At 46.4% G+C, this 12,996-nt stretch overlaps 1 protein-coding gene across 1 annotated transcript; it reads left to right on the forward strand.

Annotated features, from left to right (window-relative positions):
* The first annotated feature begins 504 nt into the window (after positions 1-504).
* On the forward strand, positions 505-12,046 carry UBA2 (ubiquitin like modifier activating enzyme 2). The gene is made up of 17 exons (XM_083165609.1): positions 505-788; positions 1,452-1,535; positions 2,613-2,683; positions 3,294-3,358; positions 4,906-5,006; positions 5,589-5,710; positions 6,165-6,232; positions 6,342-6,463; positions 7,543-7,642; positions 7,777-7,925; positions 8,262-8,355; positions 8,434-8,546; positions 8,791-8,946; positions 9,251-9,347; positions 10,575-10,680; positions 10,918-11,051; positions 11,603-12,046. Exons 1-17 carry the CDS (start codon positions 651-653, stop codon positions 11,791-11,793), a joined length of 1,911 nt encoding a protein of 636 aa, XP_083021735.1. The 5' UTR covers positions 505-650; the 3' UTR covers positions 11,794-12,046.
* The last annotated feature ends 950 nt before the right edge of the window (positions 12,047-12,996 follow it).

The following is a 12,996-nucleotide window of genomic DNA, read 5'->3' on the forward strand; positions in this document are numbered from 1 at the left end:
GTGCCAGGCTGTCTGTCCCAAGCCACTGTGAGAAAATTCACAAATTACATCAAACAGGGTACAAAAACATTAATAGTGCAAGACTGTGGGTCGATGACACATTTTATTACAAATAATAAGGGAAGTTTAATTCACCACTACCCTGTATTCAGAACTGCATTGCCTCTTGACTGTCTCCCAACCAAGTCACGGTCATTTTCTATTCTGCCAGCAGGTGGCGTTATAATACCTGTTTGCTGGTGTAGTCCATTTTCCGGCCGTCAGTTGCCGCTGTTCTATATGTTTTACAGCGTATTGCGACCTCCGGCCGGCAGGTGTCGCTGGGCTACATGTTTTCCAGTGTAATGCGACCTCCGGCCGGCAGGTGCCGCTGTGCTACATGTTTTCCAGTGAAATGCGACCTCCGGCCGGCAGGTGCCGCTGTGCTATATGTTTTCCAGTGTAGTGCGACCTCCGGTCGGCATGTGTCGCTGTGATACAAGTCCCCCCATTGTTGCAAGTGTCGCTATGATACGTGGTCCCTGGTGTGGTCCGGCCGGAAGGTCTCGTTGTACGATCCATCCGGTACAGTGCGGCCTCCGTCCGGCGTGTGTCGCTGTCAGTCAGGGTCTCGGTGTTTCCCGCGCTGTGAGGCGGTGGATGTGAATGGGATGGCGGTGGTCGGAGCGCTGCGTGCGGAACTGGCGGAGGCTGTAGCCAGCTGCCGGGTACTGGTGGTCGGAGCTGGAGGGATCGGTTGCGAGTTATTAAAGAACCTTCTGCTCACCGGCTTCACCAACCTACACGTGGTGCGTGTCCCGGAGCTGTGCATTCGGGGGACGTCGGGATATAGATGGGGGACCACTGAATAGGGAGGGGGGGGGGTAGACCTGTCTGTCTGACTGATAATATTGCGGTTACTTATCTCCCTCTGCTGGGCATCCTCCTCCCTATCCTTCCCCTCGGCTTGGTGTCATCTCCCCCCTCCCTCTGCAGGTCATTCTGGTCCTCCTTCCCATATACAGTTCATGCTCTCCCTGCAGGGTATCACCCCCACCCCAATGCAGGGCATCATCGCTCCCCTCCCAATCTACCCCTTCTCATGGTACTACTACTACCCCCCCTCCCCTCTTACAGAACATCCTCCCCTTTGTCCTGCTGTCAAATGCACACACACACTCATTACCCTCTTGTGGGATGGAGATAGGTATTTTATTGTCATTGTAAGAGACCCAACAATATTATAGTCCATCCACCTGTAAGTTATACCCCATACACACTTAACAATACAGTCTGTGGATAATTAACTACATTGGCTGCAATATAGTTCATTTAAATCTAGAAGAAATTGTTAACAATATTTCTCATTAGCCCCAATATTGTGTAATGTGTATCGGGCTTTGCAAATCAGGAGTAATCAGTTCCTGTCTGAAACCATCAGTAATAAGTGAATGATGTATTTGGTTTTATAGATTGATCTGGATACTATAGACGTCAGTAACCTCAACAGGCAGTTTCTGTTTCAGAAGAAGCATGTTGGCCGGTCAAAGGCTCAGGTAAGTCGCCCAGTGTTGTGTACTCTATATCGCAGCCACACCGACAGAAACTTCCCAGAATTATTTCCCAGAACTGGTCTTTCCTTGGGCCAGATGTATCAAGTTTTGAAAAGTGATAAAGTGAAGAGTGATAAACAACCAGCCAATCAAGTCCTACCTGTCATTTTTTAAACCAAGTCTGTAACATGACAGGTAGATGATTGGCTGGCTGTTTATCACTCTCCATGTTATCACTTTTTGAAGCTTGCTACATCTGGCCCTCTGTGGTGGGATTTTCCTGTTGTGTTATGTCCTGTATATAAAGCACGATTACGTACAAAGAATTCTATGTGCTTTTTCTGCAGTTTTCCCTGATTGTGCGACTACTCCCAGTAGTGCAATGTTTAGCTACATATGTTATAGTGCTTTGCTATCCTCATCATTACAGGCAGTACATCTAACCTACCCAAAGGATTGTCCCTGCAGTGGGGCTTATTTTGAGTAGAACTGAACCCTCCTTATTGCAGGTGATATGATGGATCCTGGTGGTCTGATTCTCTTGCTCAGTGATGCTGCTGAATTGTGAACTTTGATGTGCAGATTATTTAATAAAGCTCCTGGCCCGAGGAGAGAATCTTCTGCTTAGACAAGACATGTCCAAACTGTGGCCCTCCAGCTTTTGTGAAACTACACATCCCAGCATGCCTTGCCATAGTTTTATCATTCCCTAATAGCATAACTTTGGCAAGGCATGAGGGGACTTGTATTTTCACAACAGCTTGACACAACAGCTTGAGGGCTATAGTTTGGACATGCCTGGCGTAGACCCATCAGACAGGCTGGCTTCGCTTTGGGTAACTTTTCTATAATTAAGACTTCACGTAAGTGTCCTACAAACCTATGTATAAAGAGTCCGGTTCTGCGCCCTGCCAACTAACTGGACTATACCATCACAGTGACTTGGTGTTCCTGCCCCATTACACACAGTACTGTAACTAGGAAATTGTCTCACCTCAGAGGGGCCACGGACTTCTCATCAGCCCTCAACATGGCAGCCCTCACATGCCCAGAGTCTGATCTTACATGTTTTCTCTTCAGGTGGCCAAGGAGAGCGTCCTGCAGTTCTGTCCGGAGGCCAATATCACAGATTACCACGACAGCATCATGAAGTCAGTGCTCTTCAGGGCTTTGGGTGATGCGAAGGGGGGTATTAATGGGCCTGTGCCACACAATGGCACTTGTTAGGTTAGGTGTAACTGGACTGCTGTGCCTGGTTCTTCTCAGCCAACTTCCCTGGACGTTATCAGGCTGATGTGTTGAGAGAATAAACTGGGGAAGTGCAGTCTGCTGTATATTATATCTTATTACAACCTAGGGGTTCTGCAATATAGAATCGCCAAGCTAGGGGCTGAGTGTTCTCATACATGTTACAGAAATGATTACTTTGTCCCTGTAATACTAACATGATGACCTCACAGCTCGATGTTTATAAGATTCTATTTATCTCCTTTGTCATGGAGCAGTCAGTGTAGCGCAGGCATGACCAACCTGCGGCCCTCCAGCTGTTGTGAAACTACAAGTCCCATCATGCCTTGCCACATTTTTTCTATTAGGGAATGCTAAAACTATGGCAAGGCATGCTGGGATGTGTAGTTTCACAACAGCTTGAGGGCTGCAAGGTGGACAAGCCTGGTGTAGTGTTATGTCCTGAGACAGAAGGGTGGGGGTTGTCTATCACTGCCTTGTGTAGGATGTAACCCGCGTTACCTTGTTTTACAGCACTGAATATGACGTGGAATTCTTTAAGAAATTCACCTTGGTTATGAACGCGTTGGACAACAGAGGTACGACACTTATGTTGGCGCCCTTGGTCAGTGTTGATGTAAATTGTGCATCTTTTTTTTTTTATAAACCACTTCCCTGATGAGGTCACGTCTGATGCCATCAGTCATAAACGCCCACTGTGTGACTGTTGGAAGATCATCTTTCCTCAGCCAACAAATCTGAGGGTCCTCCTGGCTCTTCTTTACCCGTGGCTCTGCCCCCAATTTGTCCCAATCACAATGGGCATCCCATGGCAAATAGTGGAAGCCAGCTCTGCCCTCACTGAATATGTGGCAGAAGCAGCCACTGGGATAGCCAGTGCTACCCCTGTGTTTGTACATGGTGCCCCCACTATAAATACCAGACAACAGTTGCTGGGGAAACAAACGCTGCCTTTATCATAGTCAGCATGGGGGATTCGCAGTATGGTTAAGTTGAGCGCTAGGGCAATGTGACCCGTTTCAGCTGCTGTCTAGATGGGGCTACTCAGTCCCCAAAGGACAAAAACAGATAAAATAGATAATAGACAGTGCTTGCAACTAGGTAGTCATTGATATATGGAACAATAGCCAATTGCAACAATAACTAATAAAAAAAAAAAAAAAAAACATTTAATACATTACAAAAATAGAGATTAAATAAGTAAACAATAAAATACAAATTCATACACACCGGCCGGTGGTTCTAAAGTGTCAACAGTTAGTATATCTTAACCCATGTATTTTGTTCATCAGCGGCTTTCTCGGAGATCCTATTACATGGGGGATTGGTTATCCGTCTCCCCTGACCAATGCTCTGCATATTGGGGAGGAGGAGTAGTAATGCCTATGGGAGGATATGTAAAATAAAGCAATATGATTGGGGAGGGTGTAAAGTAGTAGTAATGAAAAACTTACAAGGGCTACTCCAAATTTTGCTTTCTGTAAGAAGGTGCAAGTGGCTACTCATTCTGAGATGTTCCCCATCTCTTGGTGACAGTGGCTTTGGGATACCCCACTATACTCCCTCCACCCCCTCAGTGCTGAAACAGTATAAGAGGGTTTGAACATACAGTATATCCATTTCTATGAGTCTTATATGGAACCTAATCTCCCAAATAACCCTACTTCCTAATTGTCAAGCACCCCAACTCAAAGGGTCAATAGATGCAATTCTGCAATACAATTGTATATAGACAATAAAGTACAGTACCCCCTATGGGGTACATTTTCATGAAGCCGCTGAGTTGTTTCCCATTCAGCAATTTTTTATTAATGCATGAAAACCTCTTAATAAACTGCATCATATAAAACAAAGGAATTGATAAGTACATTTAGCTCCCAATTAATATGAAAAGGGCATCACTCACAGTACTGGGGGTACTGAAGTCCCAAATTTCTGCCCATAATACTTTGTTATATCAGTTCTAACCCAGCCTGCTGAAGAAACTTTCAAGTGAAAGAGAAATGTGTTGGGTTATGGTCACGGCTCGCAGACACGATGCACCGGAGCTTCGCATTTATACATACCACACTTATTGCTCACGTGGGATTTGTGTAGTTTTATGATCATCTCTCCTTCATTACAGTGGCCCGGAACCATGTAAACAGGATGTGCCTGGCTGCGGACGTTTCCCTGATAGAAAGTGGGTCGGCTGGGTACCTGGGACAGGTCACAGTTATTAAGAAGGTTTGTACATATGTGTTATGTGTAGGCACCCGGTGTGGTGGTTTCTGGCAGCTGATTATTAATGTGGGAGACAGTTCTGGCAGCCAGGGGTTTAGTATTGATGTAAATTTGTGCCTGAAGACCCTTTATGTGATTGCACTACAGCTCCTTGCGGGTTAGGCTACTGTACTGGTTCCCAAACTCGGTCCTCGGGACCCCACACAGTGCATGTTTTGCGTCTCCTCACAGAATTGAAATAATAGCTCCACCTGTGGATCTTTTAAAATGTGTCAGTGAGTAATAAATACAGCTGTGCACCTGTTGGGTGACCTGGAAAATGTGATCTGTGTGGGGTCCTGAGGACCGAGGGGCAGATTTAGGGGCAAATTTATCAAGTAAGAGTTACAGGCTTGGTTTGAAAAATGACAGGTAGAAGCTGATTGGCCGGTGATAAAAACCAGACACTTTTATCACTTCACCGAGCTTAAGAAATCTACCCCTGAGTTTGATCATCTACTGGAAGCTCATTATCACCCCCATAGTATTGTATACTTGCTGCTGGTTGGGTGAGTATGTTTACTTTACCTAAATCTATATCTACAGGGCGTCACCGAATGCTATGAATGTCAACCCAAACCTACGCAGAAGACTTTTCCCGGCTGCACGATCCGAAACACTCCGTCAGAGCCCATCCACTGCATTGTATGGGCAAAGTATCTGTTCAAGTAAGACGTAATAACATCTGTATTATGTGCAGCCTGTACGTCTCATGCCAGGAACGGGATTTTACCTCATCGCATTTATGCCACAGGGACATATTGATGAGTTGTATAAGCTTAGCAGAACCAGGCTGCAGTAGAGGCACAGTAATGTCATCGTGTAAGAAATGCATGCTGTCATTCCCCATATTAATGGGTTTCAGGGTGTAATTGTATATTTCCACCACCAGATGGCACTGTTACCATTAGAAATCATAATTATTGTGCACAGTGAGACTTCGTACTGGGCATAGTTTCCCTATGTACCTGATATGTATTCTCATCAAACAAGTAACAGCGCTGCAGCAGCGGTTGCTATGAGTAGGACATGATCCTCTCATCACCCTGTCTGTTCCCATTGTACTGCTGGTGCGTTAGGTTGATGTATAGATGCTTGAGCCCTGTGGTGTTGTCTCTGCAGCCAGTTATTTGGAGAAGAAGATGCTGACCAGGAAGTCTCTCCAGACACCGCTGACCCAGAAGCCTCCTGTGAGTATGAAACCTGCATATTTCAGAGGGGCTCCACCTCTTTATTACAGTGCCCGGGGCAGTCTATCCAGGAGGGTAATTAATACCCGATCCATGTCTCCTCTCCCAGGGGAGCCCACAGAAGCTGCAGAGCGGGCCAATGCATCCAACGAGGATGGAGACATCAAACGCGTTTCTACCAAGCAGTGGGCCAAGTCTACAGGGTATGATCCGATGAAGCTGTTTAATAAGGTAATTGAGTCGGTCACCTTAATTGTGTCCGCCATGTTTAAGGCAGTTTACGCTCGGGTGGACCCGGGAGATAGCCGAGTGATCGGTCTGTGGAGGGAGCGGTCAGAAATCAGTGGTTTTTGTTTATCAAAGAAACAATTACAATGGCCCGGGGGGGTAGAAGTCTTGGTGGCTGCACTTGAGTACCGGGCAGTAAAATCTTCCCCTGATCCTGAAGGAATGTTGTGAACAGAAGGGTTCAGCTGTGATGGCAGATGCCCTGGGAGGCACACTGTCCTCGAGTGATGCTAATAAATTAGTCTGGGTGGAGAACAATACCCGGTTTGGAGATTTCATATATAGGAGGTGCCATAGTTCTGTAAAGAACAGTGCCTGATTAAGGGCTCCAGCCACGCTTAGGCTAACACAGAAGTGCCAGTCCCCACCCCCATTATTATATTTACTGTACGTGCTTGTTGCCAGAGGGTTAGGTGCGCATGTTAAGAGTATGGGGCTGGTAATAGGATTATAGGGCAAATTATATTGTAGTTTGTCTATCACAATATGCATTAATATGGGAGGACTTCATTCCAATGAGCAGCAGCCGCACCCTGTTGCTTGATGCTATAGACACCTCGAATAGGCAGCTGTGTTATGTGACCAGCATCTGTGCCTCCATTACCTACCTCCCTGCCTCATCTCCATCTCACAATACAGGGTCTCCCTGGAGCCGGGCTCCTATAGCAGCGATAAACCCTGAGGACTCTGTAGTAGGTACACGCCGCTGTCTTGCCATGCCACTCCTGCAGTAATCTATTGCAGCGATTGATCAGGCCTTGGTTAAGAACCAGATACAGCTATCACTCACAGATAAGCAGATCAGCCTGGTGTTGGGCAATTTAAAGCCAGCTCTGTAACTTGGATCTAGGTTGTGTTAGGAGTTGACTTTACCAAATTGAAAAAAATTGCAGCCAAAACTAATGATTTTAGTTGAGGTAAGGATAGATGAGAAGCGAAGGGGTTAGGTAAGGATAGGTGAGGAGGTCTATTGGGATGGTACCATTCAGGGGTGCCCTGTTCACCTTTCTCCTTACTTGCAGCTTTTTAAGGATGACATCCGCTACCTGCTGACCATGGACAAGCTGTGGAGGAAGAGGACGGCCCCAGTTCCCCTGGATTGGGCAGACATACAGAACAGCGGTAATTCCTGCTCTTCATGCGTATACAGTAGAGCGTTAGCGCTGTCTCTCCTCACTGGTCTGTCCCAGGATTATACTTTGCATCTCTGTGTTCCTTACATTGTTGGATGACACCATGTCTATTGGTTTCTTCAGAGCAGAAAAATGAGTTCCCATCTTCGTGCCTGAAGGACCAGCAGGTTCTGGACGTTGCCGGCTACGCTCAGCTCTTTTCCCAGAGTGTGAAGACTCTAAGGAAACAGATATCTGAGAAAGGAGAGGCAGGCGAGCTGGTCTGGGACAAGGTGAGAGGATCCCATCTCTTTGAGACAGATCCCAGCAATAAATCTTGTAGGTATTCTTCATATTGTATGGTAATTATTGCGTGTTGTATGTAGCTCTTAGGGTAAAAGGGAAACTATTTAACGATCGATTTCCCTGGATTTGCAATTCCCAGTTCAGTCATTTATAAGATCGTTGATATTGTAACTGGTGTGTCTGACTCATTGTGCGGACTATTTTTACTTCCCCCGACCCAGGACTTCTGGGAATGATAAAGGATGGTGCTGCCTGGGAATAGAGCGGATCTTACACAGAGACCCTGAGCTGCTCTATGACTAACATCTCTATGGTTTTTGCAGGATGACCCCCCAGCGATGGACTTCGTCACGGCTGCCGCTAACCTCAGGATGTACATTTTCAGCATGAATATGAAGAGCCGATTTGATGTTAAATGTAAGTGTCTGATCATCCGGCTTTCCTGCTGCATTGCGGATACGGGATACTTACGGCTGGGTTCTGTCTCCTGCACAGCTATGGCCGGGAATATCATTCCGGCAATTGCGACCACGAATGCCGTTATAGCTGGGCTCATCGTGTTGGAGGGGCTGAAGATTTTATCCGGGAACCTAGAACAATGTAGAACAGTGAGTGATTATACTGGATACATGATATAATGGTCGGGATATGCAATACAATTTCTCCAGCTATATTGTATGTATTTTGTCTATTAGGAATACCACTATCTGTGAGATCCAGGGCGTAGCTAGTTCTCCACTATTATATTTCTTATACATGTTACTGGTTGCTATATACCAGTGTGGTGTAGTGTCTTATGTCTGCTGTTGTGTAGTGTATTGCTTGTAATACACCTGTGATTGCTCACGTCAGGTATTTCTGAACAAACAACCCAACCCCCGCAAGAAGCTGCTGGTGCCCTGTGTGCTGGATCCCCCGAACCCCAACTGCTACGTGTGTGCCAGCCGCCCGGAGGTGAAAGTGAGGCTGAATGTACACAAAGTAACAGTGCAGACGTTGCAGGACAAGGTGCGTGCACGGCGGCTAATCCTGTGCTGTGTGTGACTGGCGGTGGTAGGGGTCACGTTGCTGCATGTGTGTTAGAGGGATACTCATCCAGTCATCATCACACTGTAAAGCGCGGTTTGCATGGTGACCGGTCCCTTGCAGTGCTGACTTGTAGCCTCTCTTGCTGCTTCTGCAGTAAGTGCTGCAATAGAGGTTCTGCTGTAGTTTGCTCTTAGGTTTCGTGGCTGTAGTTCCATGTAGACCAGACGACTGCTTACATTGTGTCATTCATGGTCTTAGAATATAATTAAATCTATCTCCCCAGATAATTAAGGAAAAGTTCGGTATGGTGGCTCCTGATGTCCAGATTGAGGATGGTAAAGGCACAATTCTGATCTCTTCTGAGGCTGGAGAAACGGACGGTGAGTGAGAGGATGATGGCTGATTATGGCGCTCCGCTCTGTGTTCTGGCTGCGTGATCTCTCCCCAGACTTGTGCCCACATTGTATACAGGTCACTAAGGGCCGCAGTTAAAAGGGAGGGTCTGCAATATTCATATCTGGGACTTAACTTATCATAAGGAATAATATATTAAGATGTGAATGTTAAGTGTTGCCTCTGTACCCTCCTGCAGCCTTCAATCCTCGCTCATCTGTAGGTCAGAGATTGTTCAGTAATCTTATTTACCCCAACCTCCTGGCTCCGCCCCTTTGTATGAATCCGCCAATCCACACAATGCGTATGTATGACTGCAAGTCTGGCAAGTTACTGTGCATAACAGATGCCCAGAGGATGAATCCTGACTGATCTAGTTACAGATGTATAAACAGCCGCCCTTTATATTGTCACACGGCACATTCGTCCCCGTAATAAGCAGCTAAGCGCACATACAGTATGAATAGCCATGTGCTGCCTCGTATCGCGATGTGTGCTGATTTCTCTGTAGTAACCATTTGTTCAGCACAATGTACTATACATGGTCCATTCAAAACTGCCAGAATTTCAATACCAACCACTGCTGTAATTAGGGCACAAAGAGCAGACATGATGGTAATACATTTTGGTGCTCAGGGGGCAGACCTCAATGAGCGCCATTCTTGTTATCTCTCATTACGACTGGTAAGTGGGCCAGCCAATTGGTTTGTCGTATGTTTGAAAAATGAAAGCTGATTGGCTGGATCACCATCTATCATTCGGAACAAGTTCTAACAAGAATAACCCTCATTGATTAATCTGCCCAAACACCAGATATTACATAGATCTCTTACCTCTTCCGGGTTATGCTGGAGGCAGTGTGTCTGTGGGTGACTGCTGCCACATTTGGTGGGAGTGTACCTTGGAATAAAGCTTCAGCCCTTTTGGGGCCGACTTGTTGGATCCATGGTTTCTGCTGATCCCGCTGTTAAGTTATTATGCTATCACATAAAGGTACTTGGAGATCTGCGTGTTTTATATAGTAGCGTATTCATAAATTGCTAAGGACTGGAAGTGGGGGCTCCCTTATGATACTATGGCACATGGCTACAATGTAACACATGTATATACAATGACAGGATCTGATGCTGTGATTTGTATGACGTGTCTAGGGGGCCCTGTCAAACACGGGTCAGGAGGTTTCTGTTCATATTGTCATGTATCTATCTTTTCAGCCAATAACGGGAGGATGCTGTCAGACTTTGGCATTCGAAACGGTACCAGACTCCAAGCCGATGACTTTCTACAAGATTACACACTCTTGATCAATGTATTACAGAGGTACGAGTGAACCTACAGGGATTTCATTATAAAACCAACACCCGGCCAGTAATCTGCGGTTCCTGTGCTAGAGTTGCGCACACCCTTACCCTGCCCCTCCAGTAACAGTCTCCTGTGTTTCCCCATCTCTGTATACCTACTCTATACATTCAGTGTTGCCCACTTAGTATAGTCGCTCACATCCACAGTCTCCCACGTCACAGTTGCTGCTTTCAACTATTACATTTAATGTTGTAGTGAAGATCTGGAGAAAGACGTGGAGTTTGAGGTTGTTGGGGACGCTCCAGAAAAAGCCCCTGAGAAACCAACAGAAGAAACTGGCAAAAGCACCAATGGCAGCGACGATGGAGCACAACCCTCAACATCCACAGGTATTACCTGAAATAGTTACTGAAGAGAGGGTCTCACCATGTTGCTCCTATTTGGAGTAAGGTGTTCCCCTGGCTCAGAGGAACAGTGCTCTGTAAGACTGACAGCTACAAAATATCCCTGGATGAGTTTCTGGCAATGGGGCACATGGCTTATTCCATCTCACATTAAGCTGATCCCCTGTACTGCAATCTAGGTGTAATCAGTAAGGAGCCAAGAACTTCTCTGCAAGGTGGGTGGATATTTCACAAGGATAGTGGTGAAGAATCTGAGTAGCCTAGTGGCGAGTCTGTGTAGTACAGCTGGTCTATTACTGTGGGCATGGTACAGCCGGTGTGATACAGACAGTGATAATGAGATTGTGAAGCACAGTCAGTGCATTAGATAGTGATGCAGTGTCTGTGTAGAACAGTCGGTGCATAACGAATAATGATGATGACGACATGGTATAGTATAGCTGGTGTATTACGAGTCTGAGCTGTATCGAATGTGTTGGCACATAACACCTCAGAGCCTGAGTTGTTGATCAGTCTTTTTCCTCTTCTCCGAAAAGCTCTAGAACAAGACGATGTATTAATTATGGACTCCGATGAAGAAAGTCCTTCCTCCAGCACCGCGGATGTCAATATGGAGAGCGTTAGCCTAAAGCGAAAGCTATCGGACAGTGAGACGTTGATCAGCAAAAAGAAGCGCACAGAGCCGCCGGCAGACCAGGATGACGATGACATCATTTCACTCGACTAAGATCCCCACCTCAGACTGACTTTTTTTGGGGGGGGAAGCGGTTTCATGTGACTGTCGTTGGATTGTGTGAAGCATCTGCAGTTTTGAAGCCGTCGTCCGATTTCTGTTTTTCTACGCTCGTGTGTCATATTAGGACACCGTGTTAATTTATACGTTCATATACTTGTTTTACACTTGTAAATGGTGGCCGCCCTTCCTGTTTAGGAAATACGTTTTCAAGTGGTTTAGTAATAAAACTGTGGTATAACAAAGATTTTTGACTTTTCTATACGTCTCCTTTTTGTTACTTTTGTTTTCTTAGCTTACTATAACGGAGCAACACGTTTCTCACTCAGTTTTTTTATAATCTTTAAAACACATTTTTTGATAAAGATAATTTGCATACAGAAACAACCATTATGAGCCTTTAAAATAATACAGCAATGAAGAACAGAATTTATTCTTCAGGACATGTCGGGGGCCACAGGGGTAACACTGCGTAGTGGAGTGGGAGAGCGCATTCCAGCACCGGAAACGTTAAACGTCTCCTGCTTGCCAGGCTCCTCCCCTCCTCCTTCCAGGCCTAGCAACTCAGGACACCAACAGCAGGTAACGTGCTCCCCGCCGGAAGCGCATGCGATGGAACATAGCGGTCGTTGCAGACCGGCACTGGGGATCGCTGTGCTGCACTAGCAAAAGGACTGCTGGTGCTCCACCTGCTCCTGCTGGACAACCAGAGATGGTATGTGGGGGCCGCCCAGCGGGCACAAGATCCCTGCCATTTTATCGGCACTGCATTAGGTCAATTCCTTGGTTACCATTTGCTAGCAGGTGGAGTGGGCTCTCCGCACACAGCCACTTCTCCGGGTACAGTAGGCGGCACATTCTCATGCTGATTCTCACCACTGATCCTGTCTGCCTGCAGCATGTGTGGAGGGACACAGCTTATCAGCCGCTTGGTGATCTACTTCACTGCCAGAGACAGTCCTCACTGTACCTCTCCTCCAAGGAAACAGGTTACAGAGTTGATGCTCCATTCAGCCATGGCGGAGTGCCATTTTTCATTGCCTTGTGTGCTTGCTGTGTATTGTATACTGCTTTAACACTATCACTGCCTGTCAGAAGTATATTGTTAACTGTGCCTCTTTAAGCTGCCTGTTCAGTTCGCTGATTCAGGGCAATAGGGACTGCAAATGTCTTCCAGGGGTAAACCCAGTGAGACTG

This window comes from Crinia signifera, chromosome 11 (assembly GCF_055691185.1).
Source record: "Crinia signifera chromosome 11, ASM5569118v1, whole genome shotgun sequence".
NCBI classification, from domain to species: domain Eukaryota; kingdom Metazoa; phylum Chordata; class Amphibia; order Anura; family Myobatrachidae; genus Crinia; species Crinia signifera.

Excerpts from the sequence above, each read along its gene's own strand:
- UBA2 (XM_083165609.1), top strand. The coding sequence starts at position 651 with ATGGCGGTGGTCGGAGCGCTGCGTGCGGAACTGGCGGAGGCTGTAGCC. Across the intron at positions 5,711-6,164 it reads TGGGCAAAGTATCTGTTCAA|CCAGTTATTTGGAGAAGAAG; the intron begins GTAAGACGTAAT and ends TTGTCTCTGCAG. Across the intron at positions 11,052-11,602 it reads ACAACCCTCAACATCCACAG|CTCTAGAACAAGACGATGTA; the intron begins GTATTACCTGAA and ends TTCTCCGAAAAG.